Source organism: Python bivittatus, unplaced genomic scaffold, assembly GCF_059951505.1.
Source record: "Python bivittatus isolate LINGU-HERP-01145 unplaced genomic scaffold, Pbiv_v1 ctg000340_np1212, whole genome shotgun sequence".
NCBI classification, from domain to species: Eukaryota; Metazoa; Chordata; class Lepidosauria; order Squamata; family Pythonidae; genus Python; species Python bivittatus.
Genome location: NW_028277056.1, coordinates 19,947,008 through 19,968,631, shown reverse-complemented (window position 1 = coordinate 19,968,631; position 21,624 = coordinate 19,947,008). Strand labels below are relative to the sequence as shown.

The 21,624-nt window shown below is 41.0% G+C and overlaps 2 protein-coding genes and 1 long non-coding RNA gene across 4 annotated transcripts in view; 2 read left to right on the top strand and 1 right to left on the bottom strand.

Moving 5' to 3' along the window:
* The window catches only part of MICU2 (mitochondrial calcium uptake 2), an 82,665-nt gene extending 79,103 nt beyond the window's left edge, over positions 1 to 3,562 (top strand). The window contains exon 12 of the mRNA XM_007430605.3: positions 268 to 3,562. Coding sequence (XP_007430667.2) covers positions 268 to 372 — 105 coding nt within the window. The 3' untranslated portion in view covers positions 373 to 3,562. The remainder of the gene's footprint in view (positions 1 to 267) is intronic.
* Positions 3,563 to 7,568: 4,006 nt separating this feature from the next.
* On the bottom strand, positions 7,569 to 10,851 carry LOC148216055 (uncharacterized). The gene is made up of 3 exons (XR_015796105.1): positions 10,552 to 10,851; positions 8,435 to 8,640; positions 7,569 to 7,684 (listed from the first exon to the last, which is right to left on the bottom strand). It is a non-coding gene; the product is annotated as an uncharacterized LOC148216055 (long non-coding RNA).
* ZDHHC20 (zDHHC palmitoyltransferase 20) overlaps positions 10,851 to 21,624 on the top strand; it is a 63,937-nt gene continuing 53,163 nt past the window's right edge. For both annotated transcript variants that reach the window (XM_007430604.3, XM_007430603.3), the window contains exon 1: positions 10,851 to 11,391. In XM_007430604.3, the coding sequence (XP_007430666.1) occupies positions 11,232 to 11,391 (160 nt within the window). In that variant the 5' untranslated portion in view covers positions 10,851 to 11,231. The remainder of the gene's footprint in view (positions 11,392 to 21,624) is intronic.

Here is a 21,624-nt window from a genome sequence, read left to right as displayed (position 1 = left end):
TCATTCTGTGTCCAGCTACTTCCAACCGCAAAAAAATACTTGTGGTTGTGATAGGTTCATTTATAGACGATTAACCAGCCCAAAAGTAATGCATCCTGCCGTCAGGCAAATGCATTTGAACCAATAGGAATGGTTGACAGATCACTTAACCATTTTATGATTAGTAGGGCAAGGCAGATGGATTTGACTGGCTGACTTCATCTTATGTGGCCAGCTGGAAAAAATGCAGCTTAAATATAGATTGGTAACTGCAACTTTTTTAAACAGGTGCCTCAGCAGCAAGGAGTCCAAGGTTACTGGAAATGTGTGAAAAGAGAAACCATTAAAGGAGCAAAAGAAGTTTGGAAGCAAACTGGGAAGAGTCCTTTTTAAATGTATCCGTAAGATCATTTGTGACTCAGCTTTGTTTTTCATGTATTTGTTTACAGATTGGCTATACTAGGTGCAGTGCAATCACTTAATACAATTAAATATTGAACACTTCCATTATTTGATTTTGATAGGGGTGGGCATGAAAATGTGTTTTGTATCTTGGAATCATTCAGGGATGCTGCAGTTTGGTAGAACTGAAACCCAAAGCACTTTTGGTTGTTCTGAATTTCAGCTGAAACAAAATGGGGAGGAGCCTTGTGCACCCTGTCCCTCTTCCCCTCCTCTACCGCATGGCCGCCTGCTGCTCTTCCCAGCCCTTCCTGTCCCACCTCTCCTTAGCTGCTGATGTCCTTGGCTTCAATCATGGCCTAGCCACCAGCCATCCCATCACCCAAACACCTTACTTCCCTTACTTCCCCATTTCCAGCATCCTTGGTTTCAAATACAGCATATGCAATTGACCCATCCACCCTCCTAATCTTTTTAGCACCTGCCCTTTCCCTGCCTCCCCTTGCCTACAGCCTACCTCTTTGGCTTTTTCCTGTTCTCCCCCCACCCCAAAGGATTTCTCTCTTAAATATGCTCGTTTGGATCGTGATGCAGACCACCTGAAACTAGCCCTTCCATGCACAAAGCACTTTGCACATCCCTACAGCAATAGAATTTGCTTTAGGCCTATTCTAGATTGTACTCATGTTCTCACAAACGAATACTGTTAACATTTCTGTGTTATCCAGCCTTCCTGGAATTTAGTAGACATATCTTGTAAAGGCAGGCCTCATAGCAAATGTGGGAAGACCCACATTTTTAAGAATTAAAGGGAAGAAAAGCATGAAAAATACAAGGATAGGATAGGATAGGATAGGATAGGATAGGATAGGATAGGATAGGATAGAATAGAATAGAATAGAATAGAATAGAATAGAATAGAATAGAATAGAATAGAATAGAATAGAATAGAATAGAATAGAATAGAATAGTTTATTAAAGTCACTGACCAGAATTGCACAACTCCAGAATTATCTGTAAGGGTCAAATCATTTTAAATCTTGAAACCCCACAATAGGACTCCCTAGATACCGAAGTATTTTAAAGATTTTGAGCTTTAAATATCCAATATAAATTCTGGATAAGAAATTAATACGCAAAAGTTATTCTTAGAGCATAGTATCTTATAGGCATTTGAAAACATTTTTTTGCATTTGGAAACGTTTTTATTACATTCTTCATATATTTCTGTAGTTTGTTCTGTTCTGTTTGCACAGGAGTTTGCATCTTTCACTCTAAGCTGGAAATACAAAAATGTTTACATGAACTGGAAGACTGTAAATTGCGCAAGTATATAAAGATTAGAAGCTCAACACAATGAAGTCATTAAAGAAAATGAATTTTAGTAGATCTAGGTACTGTATATTGGTTTATAGCCTTACTTATTGTCAGGTTCCATCAGATTCATTGTTTAAATTCCTCTCTGCTTTTCTTCCCTGCTATAATAATTGCTTGTCCTGAGTTATGAATGAATATTAATAGCATATAGTGCTACGTATATGAAATTATATACATATACTCTTCCAGTGTAGTATATTGGTTAAAGTGTTGGACTAGGACCAAGGAGGCCCTCATTCACATCACTCAGTTTTAAAGTTTACTGGGCAACTTTGGGCCAATCACTTCTACTCGAGCCAGCCGATTTCACAGGAAAGTTGCAATGTTGTTAAAATGAGGGGAGATTCACCACCTTGACCGCCTAGAGCAGTGTTTTTCAACCTAGGCAGCTTAAAGATGCATGGACTTCAACTCCCAGAATTCCCCAGCCAGTATGCTGGCTGGGGAATTCTGGGAGTTGAAGTCCACACATCTCCAAGCTGAGATTGAGAAACACTGGCCTACAGCAAAGAGAGAAACAATGTTATAACGATGATGAATATAACATAATATAAAAATGATATACATGTTGAAGTGACTCTTTTTCCCTCCAATAATTGGATTATCAACTTACCTGAGGTTGGTCCATGAAAAATTCATTTTTTAAAAGCATGCATCTACATTAGCTGTCTTCTCTGCCTGACCGCCACAGAATAAAGTTTAGTTTTCAAACATGGCTGCCTTCAGAGATTAAATTAGCCTGTTTTAAATGAGCAAGGAGTAACATCTGTATCTCTTTGCTACTAACAGTGGGTTTTTGCAGCCCAGATATTGTAGCCTTAGCTTAATCCTTTTACCCAACCATTTCTCCATCCAAATCACCTCTAATGGATTCTCCCCACAAATAGTATGATTGAAAATGTAACTTGACACTCTTCACCAGAAATACTTAGACTTTTAGATAATTGGTTCTATAACATCAAATCATTCTGCTATATTTGTTCTCTTAGGAACTCTCCTGAGCTCTTTCAAAGAATGGCCTTTGTTCAAATTGTGCAAAATATTTTGGTTATGGGAACCTTGAAGAGTAAACAGTTCAGTAATTTAAATGCATTATAGTTAAATCCTAAGATTGTTATTCCTGGATGGTAAATGTCTTAAATCATCCTAAGGGAATTGGAAGAAATTAAAGTGAAATGGCAGCAGAAATGGATGCAAAGAAGAACGTTCTTGGATTCCATATATTAAGATGTGTCAAAATCCATAATAATGATAGCCTATGATACCAAAACTGCTGAATTTGTTCTTGTGGGACTTACTTCTAAGTAAACACAGAGAGTTATGTTGAAAGTAGATTGACGGCAATTATAGTATCATAATACTGCAATGGATTTTGCTGATTCTGTAATATATATGTTGATTCCTGTGAAAAACAGCCAGTGAAAAACTGTACTGACAACTCAAGGAAGCATGGCTGTATAGTTGTGCTGCTTTGGACAAATAATCCTTTGCATGTTTGCCAGCTTGTTGCTATGATCCTGTTTTGTTCTACCAGTGAGAGATATTAATGGTAGAACACCAACAATATTTGTAATTAGGATAACACACATCCCATTGCTATGCATTCTCCAGACTGTTATCATTTAATAGTATTCATTGTGCACTGTCTAGAGTCTCAGGGTTTAGTACAATTTGGCTGTTGCTTTGGCTACTTCTAAATATTGGGGTTGACTCATATCCTGATTTTTTTTTTACTTCTTAAAAAAATCTTCATAATTGATTGTGATTTGTTCATCTGCTAATAAAAAATCTTTGGGAACATGTATTCCTTAAATATTATTGCCTACTCATTATCACAGAGGAAAAGCGGATCCAATAATCCAGCATTTAACATTTAGATATGCAGAGAATAGAACATTTCTATGTCTTAGCACTAGCTAAACATATCATTGAAGAGAAATTATGATTGCGATTATGGTGATGATAAATTAGCCATACTAAACAGAGTGCTGTACTATCTGTAAGGAATTAAACTAGCAAGGCAGGAACAGCAGTTCCAGGCCCAAGAGAACCATTATGTCACGTAGACCAGGTACATCCAAGACCATCAAGAGAATGACCATACTCAAAAAGGAAGGAGGAAAAAGCTTACAATTTATAGCTCAAAGATTGAAGCATAGACCTATATATATATTTTGACTTCTTTGTATTGCAGTAGGCAAATCTGCTTCATTCTCATCTGCAAAAAAGAGATTAATCTTGCTGAGTTCCATCTGTGAATCCTCTATTGAATAAGCCAAGTTGTGAATAAGAGTTAAGTGTCTGGAGAAGGAAGATTTACAGCCATGCTATAAATATTTCTGGTGATGCCTGACACTACCTGGACATTAATAGAGATGTGTAAAATAGATGTTTCTATTTTGGAATGTTACAGACTTAAATGGATTGTTCCAAACACACTAGTAGTCCAGTTTTACTAGAAGTGTTCTGGGCTTGAAACTACTATTTAGGATTCAGAACACTTCCAGGCCGTTTAACACTCAAAACATTTTGATACCTCTACAGAGAGACTATGATTACTTGAAATGTAACTAGTTTGTTACATTACTATTCATGGTCCTGTCTTGCACAATTACCATTCTGAGATATTGCCAACAGAAAATTATATATGGCTTTGAATGCAGAAATCACAATGATAAGAATGAAGAATGCAGTTGTTGGCCTAAAGATGTGATACACATAATAAAAAGAATAATTTCCCCTATCTCTGTACTTGATGTATCTACCTTTATTATGCTAGTTAACTAATTCACAATCACACAGCATTGGTTCTTGGCTTTTTTGGCTAAGATCAAATGTAATATATTACAGTAGAGCCATTTCTGCAAGACGTTGCAGTATATCTACTTATGAGCAATTTCACTCAGTAGCAATACTACTGTTCCAGCAGAGTCTAATCTTGAAATTCTAAACAATATCTATTAATTTATCTTGAAATTCCATGATAGCAGCGTAATACACATTTATGGGTATATGGTTTGAACAAGCTCCAACTTTTTAATAGTATCAAAATGTGGTTATTTTCCTGATGTTAATTTCTCAGTGTAAATAGGCAAAGGCATAATCTCTTGCCAGACCTCCTATGAGCATGTCTGCCTCTTCCACAAATTTACCAATTTTGGCCGCTTTCTGGCACTGTCCTAAAAGTAAAAATACACAAACATCCAATTCAGTTTAAAAGTATCAAAATAACTCCTCCTAAAACATAGCAGAAAACAATCCAGGACCTCTAACACAACTAAGGATGGCTGGTGTGGGTCTTCCGGGCTGTGTGGCCGTGTTCTGGAGGTTTTGTTTCCTAACGTTTCGCCAGCACCTGTGACCGGCATCTTCAGAGTGCAGGAGCACAGACAGGAGCAGTTCTCTCTGTGCCCAGGGTGATGTGACCCTTTTGTGGGTATTTATAGAGATCTGAGGGGGGGGGAGAGGGGGGGATTGGGGGTGTGGGGGGGTTGGGTTACTGGTGGGGGGGTTGGGTTCATGAACTTGCTAATCACCCCCAGCAGCCCCTCCTTAACAATTCAATAGAAAAAAAAACCCTGCCTAATCCCCAGGAAGATACACACAGATGCTGACACCAAAACAAGCAGCCACCCTCCATCCCTATTGCCCCTGAGCCCTATCTTCCAGGACCATCCTGTTTAGAGCAGTAGGAGAGCAACGATCAAGGCCAGGGGGTGGGAAGGACAGCAAAGTGAATCTGCAAAGGCAAAGCCAGTTCCCTCCGCTACTCCAGGGCACAACCTCACTACCGTGCCTGTCAGCTGCTGCTGAAGCTCTTTGTAAACACTGATTGGCCACTCTTTTTGAAGAGCACTATATCTGTACTTTAAAATAGTCTGGAAAACTAAATGGCTGGGGGATGGGGAAGGCTTTGAATCGGGAGGGAGTTTCCCACTGCACTGAGCAATGTTCATCCCAGCAGCTGTTTAAAAACAGATTCAGTGCTCTTCAGAATGGTAAATCCATGCTCAAGAAGGGTGCTAAACCCATGATTTAAAGTAACCCCCCCTTAAAAAACAGCTGCCAGGCCCTGGTGGCCACATGGTAAACTGAGATCCCTCCCACTTCACTGCACAACCCCTCCCTGCATCTGTCAGCTGTTTTGGGGAAATTAGGAAAGGCATGAGGAGGGAGAGGTCAACTATCCCTTCTGGCAACCTGGGGATTGGGTGGCAGGGAGCCATTTCTGATCCTATACATCAGCTCTCCTGCTTTACCAGGGAGCCTCCACCAAGCCAGCTGTGGAGGACTTCCCAATAAAGCAGGAGAAATTGATTTATTGGGCAGCTTTGCTGCCACTAACCCCATGTTGAAAAGTGGCAGGAAGTGGTGCAGGGCAGGAGGAATCTCTGACTGCAGGATGATGTCCCACCATGCACCTCAGCTATCCTGCCAGGTCTTGACTGCTGAACCCATGTATAAAACTGCCCAAATTAACAGCTGATAGGCAGGGAGAAGAGTTATCCGATGCAGCAGAAGACTCCTATTGCACTGCTAGTCCCCACTGTGTGCCCATCAGTTGTTCAGCTAGGCTATTTGTATACATCCTAGAGTATTGACAGTGGACTATACCCTCTGGTCTAATTCTTCATCAGAATCAGCAAGCCCCAGCCCTCATTAAGGAACATTCTCTCACTGGCTGGTGATGTTTGTTGGAAGAGGAGGGAAACAATGCCAAGGGAATCAACCAATTCTTTCCCTTAATGTTCCCTCACATAAAGATGGTCCCATTGGGCAGCAGGGGTGCTGCGGCAGGATAGGAATCAGCAAATGTTACACCAGTTTGGTTTTCTGTCAACTCCAGAATGAATGGATAGCTGTGGCTGCAATGAAGAGCCCTAACAAACACCTCCCTTAAAATTGATGATAGATGGTCCTCATTGGCAGGAGGTTCTATAGAGAGGGCACTGCTACTGGACTACAAAGGCTGTAGACTTAGTTGCCACCTAATGAGCTTTCTACTCATGGCATTATCTTGGACAGATATATAATTAATAGAACACGGAGAAGATAGCCCATGGAATATTCAGTATGCATAGAATTGTATTTGACTGCCAACCAGACACCCTTTTGAGACTTGATAGAACCTTCTCTCCTGGACCAGTCCTAGTTGGGAGCCTGGCTGTTGCATTTGAGACCAGTTGCAGCATCTAAAGTATCTGCAACACCCATCTAGAAGAGTTGCTGAGGCTGGTCATCTGCATGTGTCTTCAGTTGCAGCTCTCATAATTCTCAGTCAGTGTGACTCATGCTAGGATTTGTACTTCAGCATATCTGAAGCTGGCACCAAGCTGGGGAAAATGTTATTAAAACTTGGACAGAAGATGGCGGGCTTTCATTTTCTAGGAACAGATTGAGCTAATATACCAGGCATAGTTGGGAAAACACATTCATTCTTTTCCACAGTCAGTACCTGAAAGTCAACAACACATGCCAAAAATATGTCCTCCCTCATAAGCTTCCAGGTACATTTAAATAGTATTTCACTGAATTCAGGACTATGTAATGCCACTATAGAGTACACAATGACCTCATATATAACTCATGCTAAGCACCAATCATTTTTAGAGCATGCATTAATGTGAGTAAAAAGCTGGGGGTGGGGGGAACCCCTTGGATTCCTACACTTGATGTCTTACAGCCTAGATTTTGACTGCTGCAAGACAAAAATGGAGAAATGGAGAACTCAAGATAGTGAGGTACATTTCTTTCCATAATTTATTATAATTGTTTTGATATATGTCTTAATTGCATCCTGTCAAGTAAAGTCCTAAATATTTCACTGGGTCTTTTCTTATCTCACAGCCAGTCTCTTCATGCACAAAATTTTCTTCCTCAGAAGTTAAGTGCCTTGCTATTATCTTCGTTTTCATTGATTTTGTATCTGGAAAAGCAACCAAAAACTTTGATTACTTTCATCAAATGCATTTTACACGGGACATAAAATGAGTCTATCCCAATGTTAATATCATGGGCTTGCTGGATTTTCAGCTGGGATGGACAAGTGTAAGGAACAGAGATATTTTTTGTGGTAGTACCAAGGGAGGACCTATCAGTTCCTCCTACTCTAGAAGATTAAAAAGTTGAAAATGTCGATCACATGTTTGAAACACCCCACAGTTCAAGCATGGGGGGGAAAAAACTGTTTCAATGCTGTTTCAATCCTCTGGGAAGTAATGTTGTGCACAGAGTGTTTTAAATTCAAACGCTTCCCAAATCACTGACACACCTTTTTTCAAATATTAAGTACCTGTTTCACACTAGAAACAACCACTTTAAAGTCACCTTATAACTAATCTCTCCATTCGGTGTTTAATTGCTTTTCCTCTGTTAGTTGCACTGAGTGTTTAAATAGAAAAAATGAATTGTAAATTTGAGGAAATAACAAGCAAGCAGCCACCGCCCTCTTTTACGTAAGACCTATAACAAAATGATGTGTACAGAAACATTATTTATGTATTTATTTATAGCTCTTATACGGCCACCCAATTCACGAAAATGTAACTGGATGGCATACAAAGAAAGAAAAAAAGAAAGTTAAAACCGCATGCGCGCGTGTGTGTATAATTATAATAAAATCTAACATTAAAAAAGGTAGACAATTAATGGCAAACATGGCTGAAATATACTATACCTCTGGAAAATGGGGGCTGTACTCATTCTGGCCCAAAGGTCAGGGGGAAGATCCAGATCTTCACCACCTTCCTGAAGGTTGAAGACAGACATACTGTACATCAGAGGGAAGACTGATCCAAGGGCCAAAGCCACCACTGAGAAGACATGCCTCCTAAGTCTCAAAAATGACACTGTTTCAAGAACTGGACCTGGAATGTATCCTTCCTATTGGGGCATATGGGAAAGCAAAACTTTAAAAAGTGTATGGCTTAATAATGAACTCCCACAAGGGGGAGCCCTGTTTTTTCTTCCTTTCCTTATTAATTCATATTTGCAAAGACTAAATGGACCGCTTCTAAAATAGGAATGAGAATCTACTAAATTACTTTCACAATTCTAGCCCATAGACACTGATCAAAGGCACACATAAGTATACAGTTCAATATAATACAACATTGTTTTAAATAAAATAGAAGCTGAGATTCTAAATTCCTTTGCCTCAGATTGGATTGTTAAATAGGTCTAATTTTCTCTTTTCTGGCCCTTGTCTTTTGGGATCCCTGTATTGATAAACAACCTTAACCAAAGCAGTGAGGTTTTAGCACTCCCATAACATGCTTACAATGAGATTTCGCATATGGGTATGTTTTAGGATCCTTGAACATTGCTGGTTCTTAGGTTGCTGGATCTAAAACTGAAAAGATGCTCTGAAACAGACATGGGCAATGGCATTGTGTGTCCTTGGCTCAAGCATGGGCTCAAGCATCCCAGGAACCTGTAGCTATCATGCGGGCCCAGAAAAAGACATAGCTTGTTGAAGGAGATGCCCACATATGTGATGTGCAAAACTACAAAGTGCAGCACATCCCTACTTGTTTTTTCCAAGATGGAAGTGCTGACCATGATTATTGGGTCAAAACTTAGAGAAAGCAGACACTCTTGATACAGCTCTTAAAAATAGTATTCCAACAAGTTCTAAAGTTCCAAGACATCACCCAGATGATCAATACCAAGAAAATCTTGCTGCTGGACCATAACATTTCATAAGAGGAGCTTGTTTCATGCTTCAGTAATAGTACTGCAGGTGAGTATGCCATCAGAAAGCAACATCAAATGAGTATGAAAAGATGCCTGCATTTGTAACATTCATTTTGTTACCAGGCCTAATACAGTGCAAATGTAACACCGAGCTGTATGACTCATCTTTCACTAATGGCTTTCATCAGTAGATGCCTGTGGAACCATATCTTACAGTTGGGTTAATTATAAAAATGCAAGTTAATTACATGCTTGTAATTCATACGGATGAATTAAATGTTTCATGTGTTGTGAAACTGTAAAGTTATCCCAACAATACAACCTAGCTTCTACTACAATGCCCCTCTTCCACTGTGGCTGACTGGTGTGGCAGTTGAAGGCAGCAGTTGAGATGGCTGGACTAGGACAGGTTGGGTGGCGTACCTTACTCTCTACCTTCTGCCGAGCGTGCCAAGGCAAAACAGCCACAGAACTAGGGTGGTTTCCAAACCAGCATTGTCCTGTAAGGTAGCTGCTTCCCTCTACCTAACAGTAGGGCTGGCTATGAACACATCTAGGGAGCACCAGGGTTGAGAAAAACCACTGTGACGTGTCCAGCTTTCTGTCAGCCGCACCCTGTCCTCATAAAGGTAAACTGGCATAACCCTAACCCTAACTCCTGCCAACTTCATGAACACATCCATATAGTTTTCCTGGCAACTGCACAAGACTGCTGTTATGGAGAACAATAGGAGGAGCGAATGCTATTTATGCCGTGCGGTGTTCATGGATGAAAGGCAGGATATAAAACAAATGAACAGGAAAATGATGAACGGCCTGCCTCTGGGAGACTTTTCCCGATTTCCTAAGAGAGTATAGAGCCCTAGTCTCCCACCTGAATAACAACCAGATCTGATCCTGCTTAACTGCCAAGACGAGCCAACCTCAGCTAGGCGTTGCCGCCCGCTGAGACCGCGCCTTTTCCCACGTTCTCAGATCAAGGTTAGCAGCGGAGTGAACGCCTCGCAGCGTTGCAGAAGCGCTCGCCCTTGATTTCTTCCGGGACCTTCCTTCGACGCTCAGCCTCGCCCAAAGCCCTACAGTTCCCAAGGGACCCACCCGGGGTCAGCTACCGCTCAGCTCCCGGATCAGCCAAGTTCAGCCTCCCGTCCTGTCCATAACTTTTGTTCCCAACTCATCGAGCTCGCCCATCTAGGAACACCCTTTCGAGGAAGGCGCCAGAACCGTGCGGGGCGCTTTGCTTCCGGGCGGGATCCAGTCCTCCCCCGCTGGCCCGGCGGAGGAAGGCAGCCAGGGGCCCGGCCGCCCGGGATCCCCCCTTCGGCCATTCCCCAAAGGGGGACGTCTGAGCTGCCCGCCGCGAGCGCCCGGGAGCCGCGGGCGCGGCAGGGAAGCGGGAGGGGCCGCCTCTTCCTCTATCCGCGCGGGCGAGGGCAGGGCTGTTTGCTGCGACCGGGCGTACGTGGGCGAGCGGCCGGCCGGGCGGGCGTGCAGGCAGGGGAGGAACGCGGAGCTCCTCCGGCCGCCGAGGCGGAGGAGAGGCGGCTGGGCGGGTGGCGGTGGCTCCTGCAGTGTTAGCAGCGGGGAGCGCGGCGCCCGCCCGCGGCTTCTCCCTCCGGCGCGCCGCGCTTCCTCCCCCGTCCCCGGGAGTCGCTGCGCCAGGCAGGCGGCGCCCAGGCCCTGCCCCCTTGGCGTGCGGCGAGGAAGGGCGGGGGCCGGCGGGAGGCTTCGCCGCAGCGGCGAGCGGAGAAGCGGCGGCGAGCGCGGCTGCGGCACCGATGGCTCCTGCCGGCGGCAGCGGCGCCTCCGCGGCGGGGAAGATGGCGCCGTCGCACGTCCTCAAGTGCTGCCAGAGGGTGCTGGCGTGGGTGCCCGTGGCCTTCATCGCCTTGGTCGTGGCCTGGTCCTACTACGCCTACGTGGTGGAGCTCTGTGTGTGTGAGTAAGCCGGCGAGGTTTCGCTGCCGCCCTGCCGGGGGACTCGGGTTGCCCCGTAACCGGAGCGGGCGCACTTTCGCCGGGTTCCCTTAAGCGGCAGGATCCGCGGGACGGGAGCGATGGTCTCCTGCCCCAGCTCACTTTGCCGGCTTCTTAGGCGTCCTCCTCCTTGCGGAAAAGTCCGGGGGTGGTTCAGCTGGAAGGATTTGGGGGGACCTGTTGCCTGCCGCCTCCAGTTTGGTGGGGGCCCCTCGTGCTTGGGACCACCGCTGGGCGTTTGGGTCCATCTGGGAGAATTAGCAGCCCGCCCTCGTGCTGTCAAACCTGGACAGAGTCTCCTTTGAATCCTTCGGGTGGATCAGGGCTTGCCGTTTAAGGAGAGGAATTGAAACGAGAAGAGGAGGAAAGTCACCCTTTTGTAGCTTAGACTAAGTACAACAGGGTGTCTGTAAGAAAGAGCAAAATGCCTCCTCTGTGCCCTTATCTAGAAGTACATCTTTCTTGTCTGGTGGGGTTTATTCCAGGCAAAGTGTGCATACGATTGCTGAGTGTTTGTTTTCTCTGAATCATGAACATTAAATCCTTTTTAGGGTCTTTTTTTACCCTGAGGTTTGGGTTGGGGACTGATGTGTGTTGTCAGTAAATGCTGCATTTCATTTTTGGATTGTGCTAAAATCCTTGAGCGGTCCGTAGTTTTTTGAAAGGCTGTACTCCATGTTTAATTTCTTGTATTCCTGGAGCAGCTTTAAGACTACCGTTCAGAAATGAGAATGTAATGTAAATGTCCACTCTCTAGTTGATTCTCTGTACCCTTGTTGCATTAATTTTGAGTCTGCTGCTCAAGATAAGAGAATGTAATGTTTGGTTAGGGAGATAAATACTTTAGTGTATTCATAATGCTTCACTGTATTTCTTCTGATGTTGCTCATTAAATTATAACACAACACTGGTTCCTATTGTGTTGGTCTAGGAGGGGTCAGATAATTGATCCTTCAGTTGTAAAAATATTTAGGGCCCATCCCACATAAAATTAAAAATACAAAGGTAGTTTGAGTGAATGTATGGCAGATTTAATTTGTATGGCAAGGCAAATGTAGGTGGGATCCCTAATTTCTACTTTTTATGAAGTAGTTAAAAGTTCCTGCTGAAGATCATAGTTTAATGAAAGTTATAACACTTGCCTGCATATCTACTTGGGGGGAAAAATCCCACTGAGTTCAATAAACACTAGTTGTAAGAAAGATATGGATTGCAGACTTAGTTATCTACTTTGTCCACATAACTAGAGCAATTCAAAAAGATGAAAGGATGCTAGTAACTAGTCTCAGAGAATTTTGTTGAGTGTATTTATTGCTTTGGTCACTTTTCTTAAAATCGTTAATCATACTTAAGTTAATCATAGCTAACTTGTAGCTTACTATAACTTCATTCTTAACTAAAGGTGACATAGGACTGTATAACTTATTTTTTTAAAAATCAAAGGTGGATTTTTTAAATTGATAGGTACTAAAGCTTACTCTTACCTGAGCAAAGCTGGGCTTCCTAGTGGTTTTCAGTATAAATCCTGAAATAGTATTGTTTAAAGGCTTATCTCATTTTGAATGCCAGTAATGGCTTACTTCTAAGTACTATCTCTTAGCATCAGTTCTTGAGATGTGCAAAGTTATTTTATATTTTAAATGCAGTAGCTCTACTTAGTTATCCAAAGGGGAAATCATTCTGAGCACAGAGAACAGATCTTGAATAACGCCTTCTTGACTCACTTCTTCCATGTGTTGATCTGGCTGTTTTGGACAGAAATGTTTCGCATCCAAGCTGTACGTGTTTTGTATGGATAATCTGAATCCTTTTGCTAGAAAACCATTAGAAATAAATAATTAATCCTTTGGTACTGCAAAGTTACAGATTGCAGATAGAGCTTGTGCATACAGCTTCAATATGTGTTGCAGGACCAAAATGTTGAAGCTGGAAGTAAAGGAGGACTCTCCCCAACTAATACACTGATGCTGTTTTTTTGCAGTGCCCTCTTCAGACATTTAACTTTCTATGATTTTATCAACTGAACTGAGCTAGTATGCTCTGGGCTTTAAAACATGAATGTATCCATGAAGTCACCAGGACTCAGCTTGAATGAACAAGACTTTACCTTACATGATGCTTGGCTAGATTAACTTACAATTGTAGTAATTTACAAGTATCACGTAGCTTCCTAGAAGAATATAAAGGGTTTTGACAAGTATGTAAATTTGTACTAATATACATGCTAATGTTTGTAACATTTTCAGGAATCCCTTAGCAGAGTTCCTGCAGAACTGATTTAAGCACTTTTTAAAGCACAGTCTGATTCTTAACAGAAATGCACAGAAACCAATAGCTTGGAATAACTTTCATACTCATTTTTGCTTTTTTGCTTTTTTGCTTTTTTCATACATAGAGCATACATATATGCAGCAAACTCTGAGCAGTTGCTATCTAGGCCATGTTCAGATCCAATGGTCTCAGACCAGATATGAGCTAATATGTTTCTCAGTTTCTGCAAACATTTTGTGACTTTTCAAAACAGTTTCCCAGTGTCATCTAAAATGGAGAAATGTAAATTAAAGTCTATGTAGAAACCAAAATATTAAAGCAGGATCTGATCCTAGGATTGACATTTAGTGGATCAATATGATTAAATCTGACTTGTGAATTATTACTTGTGCAAAACATTGTTTTGTATACCCAGAGCTAATCAATTCTGTAATAGGAGTGATAGGTAAGTGTGGTTGAGTTCTTGGCAGTATAAGTTTAATAAAAATGTATTAATTAACCTTGGAAAGATAACATACAATTGGTCAAGCCTAATTGACCTGAGTGTTACTAAGAAGACTTCTGGCAGGCCTGAATTTGATAAGGAGAGTCAAGGGTAAATATTATTTTTAGTTATCCACAATTTTGGTTGCAAATTTTACAACATGTGCATAAGATGTGAATCTTGTTATTATGTAGAGAGCACTTTCTTTGCTTATGGTGCTTGAGAAGGCTTCTTCAGCAAAACAATCCTTATCCTTGCCCTTGTGTGGTTTTCTGGATTACATTTTATGCTAAGGAAGACAACAGAAAGAGGGAGTGAACAGGTAAGAACAGCCCTGGATAAATGTGAGCAACCAGTATTGCACGTACTTAGATTTTGTTGCAGTTAAGCAGAAGGAAGGAAAGTACAGTGCAGTATAAAAGATATGAGTGGAAATTCATAATATTTGAAGTGAACATTTCCATTGTGTTTACAAAAGCCCTCTCCAATCCAGTGTCTTCAAAATTTGCTGAGACAGCCCTCAAAATTCTTGTACAGTGGAACCTCGGGTTACAAATTTAATTCGTTCCGTGACTCTGGCCGCAACCCGAATTGGTCGCAACCCGAAGGAAATTTCCCCATAAGGTTCAATGTAATTACCGTTAATCCGTTCTGGCATAGAGGACAGGGAGGCGGCTATTGCTTGGAGGGAGAGTCCCCCTCCCTACGACCACGTGTCAGGGGGGGAAATGGCCGCGGACCACATGTCAGGGGCGGAAAAATGGCCGCGGACCACGTGTCAGGGGCAGAAAAATGGCCGCGTATCCTGCTCGTACCCCGAGGCGGAGTTTGCAAATCGAGGTAAATTTTTGCGCCCGTGCTGGTCGTAACCCGAAAGGTTCGTTAACAGAGGCGTTCGTAACCCGAGGTACCATTGTACTGGATGCCTACCTAGAAATTCTGGAAGTCATCATCTCAGAAAATTTGTAATGCCCCAGGTTATTGAAGGCCGTAGCTTACATTGAGACAGTTTACTAGAGTAGTTTTAGCTTTGGATAAGCTGCTTTTGGAAGAGAAATGAAAGTTACTTGGTCCATTTATTTTAAGGCTGAATCCTCAACATGAAAATGTGCTCGGCTAACTAACTTTCATTAAACACATCACATGCCAAGAACAGTTGTTGACGAACTTCTACACCCAAAGATTTATGGTTGATTTAAGATTGATAGATTTGAAAAATTTCTATCACCCAGCTGTCAGCCATATTTCAGGAAATTGAAATACATATATTTTTCTCTCCCCTCTCCCTCTTTATTGACCAGACTTGGATAAACAGACTTGAGACAATTAACATGCTGTGCAAAAAGACTCTTTAACTATTACAACATTCATTAGTATTATTGTGGCTACCAGTGTGCTGATATGAAAGGAAGTATAGATTGTTCCCTTAGCTTCCCATTAAGGATTCAGGATTCTTCTCTCCCCAGGCAGATATTCGGTTTGAGATTTTTAGAATGGTAAAAGCTCATTTTCCTATCTTCTGAGACTTATTCATGAGATTAAGCAATGTTATCGAGAAGAAAAATTCTGACCTTTAATAAAAGGGGAAACTTATCTTTGTTTTGTTTTGTATTCTAATTTCCTGGCAGCCAGAAATCATTGCATGTGACATGAACCATGATGAGGTTGTCTCCAATTTATAATATGTACTTGACATTTTGATGTGATGTGTAAGAATCTAAGACAAAGGTTGATTAATGTGAATTCTTTGCAATAAGGGACAAAAAAAGGACAGACAAATGTCCTTATTTTGCTGAAATTTAATAATGGCTTATTTAGACTACATTCTTTTTGTAAGAAAATTAATCCTCTAGATAACTAAAGATCTACAGTACTTTTAGTGACTAATACTTTATTTTGAACAGTAGCATGAATGTTACATAATACAGTGAGTGTAGATTGTTATTTTTCCAATGAAATAGGTAGTTTTAGTAAGCAAGACATGGGATTGTCTGTCACCAACACCCGCATCAGCCTGCCAGTCCCTTTCCTGGGATCTCCCTTTCATATTCCCTCTTGAGTTTTCAAGTGGGTGGGCTATTTGCTGTTCGTTCCCATGAAAGAATTCCATTTATCTCTCTCTCTCTCACACACACACACACACATACACACTCACCACCACCACCACCTTTCCTTGAATAGGGAGATATCTCCCCCTCCCCTGGAACTTGAAGTGGACAGCGCAGGAAATTTCGCTTGCTCAGGAATAATCTTTTATATAATTGGCTCCAGTTTTCCTCTTTTTTTTCCCAAGGGTTACCAGATTCGAGCAGTTTTGGGGTGAGATTACAAACCAAACTCTCAAGTAATAAAAAAGAAGGATGTCATTTTAATACAGGCAACAAAGTAAGGATTTGAAAGAAGAGTTTAATTGCAACAAGTCACTTGAGAATGAGATCTTCATTTTAATATTACCACTCCATAATTTGTAAGCAGTCTGAGCAAATAGAGAATTGGAGCAAATATAAAGCCGAGCAAGCAGCGCTTAAAATAAGCTCTGGGCCCTTGGATGACTGCCTAATTAGACCTAGAGGTTGAATTTTCTAGCCCAGTAGTGTGAGGTCTGTTTTCCCTTGGTTCCTGTTTTTTACAGGCCTCCAGTCAACACCAATTCAAAACAAACTCCTTACTTTTTCTCTCCCTAAATCCCATCCTTCTGCTGCCCATTATAGAGATCGTGTGTTTAGAGAATCCTTAAGGGACCTACACGAGCCACTGCCCATTCTGACTTAAGAGTCCCCTTAATCCACTATGTGAATAGTGTCAGTATCATCATACAGCCATGAGAGATTTAGATCTTTTAGGGTCTTTCCCCAGTTTGGCATAAGCATAGCACATGCCTGCCCTGGAACCCCTTTTTTCTGCTGTGCCCCCATGGTTTTATTTATTTATTTATTGGAACTATCCCCACCATAATCAGAGAGATTGTAAGTAATTCAGAATGCATCCTGCATAATATGATAAAACATTCAAGTAAAATAAAAATAAAGCAAGAGACCAAAACTCTGTGCATTGCCTTTATTTTGTCCTCGACTCATACCTGAGGTAACTTAAGTTATCCTTAGCTGTTCTGGTATAACATTAGTGATTTCCCCTCAAGCACACAATGAGCCATGTCAGGTTATTATGATACAGTCTGACATTTTGTCAGTATCCCAGTCATATGACGCCTAGTGGTTGGGATCAGCCTAGTGTCTGTTGACTACTTTAAGCCCTCCAGTCCCTGTCCCCAGAGCCATTCTACTTTGGGCAGCTGAACCATCTGAAAATATGTGTCCTCCCCAGTCCCAGCCCACATTAAGGAGAGTCATGGATGGTTTCCTGCCAGGTGGTAATGTTTGATGGGAGCCAAACAAAGCTGGAAAAATCCACCAATACCTTTTCCTAACATGTCCTGCAAATAGTATATAAGAATGGGACTATTTGATGACAGCATAGCTGTGGCAGGATAGGGATTGGCAGTGGGGACAAGAGATTTTATGTCAGTTTAGGTTTTTGCTTTAACTTGGCTATTAGAAGTTAGACTTCTGGACTAATAATGTTAGCTTGGAAGGATTTTGTCCACAGATGAATTGATTGGGTTACAACACCAGTTGAATTAACTGGGTAATTAATTGCCTGACAAGGGTAATTAAGTTCACAGTCAAATATCCTTGTACTTTTTACTAAGTCCCATCCCAAATATGTATCATTTGATTATTGCAAAAGCACACTGTTAATGGAGCATTTTCAAGATTGGAAAGAGAACATATCAGTTCTGATTATTGTGGACAAAGTTATAGTCAAAGTAGCATATGAAGGAGGAAATCGTACTCTCTAGGGAAAGGCAGCACAGATTAGTGCAGAAGAAGGTTCATGGTTGAGCACCTAAGAGGGTACAAAGGGAGCTAGCTGGTTGATTTTCTTTGGGAAGTGAATGAGGAAAGTTTACAGTGCCAGGGGAAGCATCGCTGTAGATATACTCTTAAATCAGCAGAGCTTACTCTGGGCATGGCAGCTTCCCAGATACAATCTGCTAGTTCATTTGCCTATGTCAAGAGCAGCAGATCTTGTGCAGTGTATGTATGGTAGCCACTTCAAGAGAGCAATTTTATCTGCTAAAGAGACTCATGTTCTGCTAATGACCTCAGTTTGGTCTCATGCAATCCTAATTGTGCTAAGCCTGCATGGTAGGAAGATTAAAGATTGACCATCATTTAGCTGTTCATGCTTGGTGTAATTCCATTTTTAGCACACATGGAGTACAGTTTATGGAAGTTAATGGCTTCTTGATGAAAGTGGCTAGTGGTTAGTTAAAAGATATACAGTATTCAGGGAACTCTGAAAACCAGATACAGATTGTTTAGAAGCTACATTATATTCTCCAGGAACCGAATAAAGGATTATACTCAGTACAATGCCTTATAGATTAGGGAACATTGGATTTGTGTTAGATCTGGTATTAAGTCTAATATTCCCTTTACAGTATGATGCATTTCTCATTCTTTTGATAGTTATTTCCTTATTCTCTTTCTTTAGCAATATTTTATTAGTTGTGTATTTTCTTATAACACAGTGGTAGGGATGTGCACAAAAGAGAATATTTGTTTGATTTTGAACCCAAAACAAACTCTTTGTGTTCTAGAACTTTTGGCAAGTCATTCCAGATCAGCTGTGATTCAGCAAAAACAAAACCTAGAATATTTCTGTTGTTCTGGGTTTGGGCTGGAAAACTTACAGGAGCTCTGGAGAGAGGTTATAGGACAAGTAGGACAAGATTGGGGCATATTGCCCCATCTCTACCTTCCTCCCCTCCACTGCTCCCAGTTGTCATATCTTATGGTTCTCCCAACTTAACCCATCTTCCCAATGCCTCTCCTCCCCTCCCCTCAGTGTCCTGGGCTTTTTCCCATTCTCTTTTTCACACACACCCATACACACACACTCAAAACACTTCTGCTTAGAACAGCTGCATTTCTGTCCATACCCAGAACAAGAACCTCAGTTTGCTAATATCCTGATCAACAATGTTTTGAAATGGAAAGCTTGTTTCTCCAACTGTTCCTAAAGTATTATCTGGCATGCGGCTCAGATTGCATGTGGGGGAGGCTGTATCATCCTCCTTGTCTCAGCATAGTACTATAAATTATTCCTGCATAGTTTGTAAACAAGCTCCAATTAGCAATTGTTTGCTCAAACAAGCTCATTCAAATTGGAATGGTAAGACAAGATAAAATCAGTTACAGACAAAAGAAATATAATTTCCAAGGACTTCCTCAAGAACATGGTGGACTGAAGATGGCTCCGCAAAAGCAGAGCCAATAATTGCAGCTAAGAACAAGGAGCTGACGAACATATCATCTCCTTTGATCCTCTCTGGAGAAAGAAAGGATGTGAGATCGCCCACACCGTGCTCCGTACAGTTGCTCCTCACAAGGAGACTGCAAGACAATGGTCTCCAGAAGGTGGGAGAACAGGAAGATGAGGGAATTTAACATTCTTGCTCCAGCTGCAGTTGGAGCCTTCAGAGGACACTAAGTTCACACTTCCTTTGCTAACCACTTTAGGAAATTGCCTAATAACTGCTTTAAAGAAGTTAGACACCTTCAAAATGACAAGGCTGGAAACACCGGGTGAGTGCCTTCAAGCCTTAATATAAGAAAATGAAACTCTATAAGTTTTAAGAATTTAAAATAAACAGCAAAAAGCAAGACAAGGTTTTGGCTATAGAAAGTTTTAAACTGATTAAGGGCTCAGAATACATTAGAATATTGAATTTTGACTATTAAGACTTTGAAATTAATTTTAAAGAATAAATGCATTTTTGTGGGAAAGAAAAATTGTTCTCTATAATTGTTCCTATAAAGAAACAAGATTATTTTATGCAAAAGGAAGGAATATAAAGTTGGCTTATTTGATCAGTGTTAAAATGGGATACGTTGTTATTTTGGATGGTTCTTTCTGAACTTGCTGACATCTGGACTGGAAAAATGTTGTACATTGCATTTGCTGACACTTAAAAGTTGAGAAATGGAGTGATGAGTTTTATATTTGTTAACTAATATTATTTCAGGGCTCTGTTTGGACTTTTTGCTGACATCTGGATTGGAAAAGACATTGCTTACTGGATTTGCTTATAGTTAAGAATTGAGTTATACGATGAACAGTTTCATATCTGTTAATTAAGAGGAGATGACGAGATAGTGATATTGTTTGTACTTGTAATGAGGGTGGGAAATTGTTTCTTGGGTTTCTTTTTCTTTTTCTATTTTCTTTCTTTGTTCCTTACTTGCACCTTTTACTCTCTCTTTCTATTTTTCTTTTACTTTTTAGTTCGTATTATCTTTTATTATTGTAGTTAAAACTTTTAATAAAAAAATATTTAAAAAAAAGAAATATAGTTTCCTTCTATGATGGCTTGGAGGGAAATACATTTACACATGCACACATATATACATATATATACACACATACATACATAAAAGAAAAACAGAAGAAACTTGCTGTCATAATGAAAGAGGTGTGAAATTGACAGATTTCTGGACAATTTGGAATGCTTTTAATTATTCCTAGAAACAATCAGTGAGCCAGCCAATACCTTGAATTCTCAAAATAAATTTTTATGTCTGTCAGAAGTTATTAGTACCAACATAATCATCTGTGGAGTACAGATCATTCAGGGTGGGTAAAAAAGATGCCAAGGGTTTCACAACAGAATTGTTGGCTTCCATCCATGTTGGATTTGAAGGATCATAAAAGATTGGGCTCAATCCGTTGGAAACTCTCCTTTGTAAATCCCACTGAAACTTAAGCACTGTGTTGTGGGCATCATTTCAAGAGGGAAGAACCAAACCAAATGTTCTAGGCAAGGTGTAATAAACGTTTGTTTTTCCAGGTACTCTTAGAGTACAACTACCAGCATCTATCACTGTTGATCAGTGTTGAAGTTGGTGGGAGAGACATTTCAACCATATGTGGAAAGGCACCGTTTCACCAACCTAGGGAGAGATTTATTCTTGCCTCCATGCAGATAGATGCCAGATAGGGATGGTAGTGAAATTTACTTCATTGTGCAGTGTCACTTGGCAGCTTTGCATCTCAAATAGTGTACGTAGTATTTTGTGTTATAATTCCTTAGTCACCTATTGGACCTGCTGCTACTGCAAAGAGAAATGCCAGCCATCTTAACTGCATTGCTGTTGATGAGAGCAAGTTGAAGCTCCAGACATGATTCTTCTCAGTCATTTCATCTTGGGGGTGGAGGGTGGGGGTTTAAAAAGAAAACCCATGGTGAACTTTCGCTCCTCAATGTCCATTAAAGACAAATTGCTGCCATTCATATCTGTCATTTAATGTCACTTGCACCGCTCTGGTAAAATATGTCATTTGTGTACTTTGGTATAGAAATGACAGAAATGGAT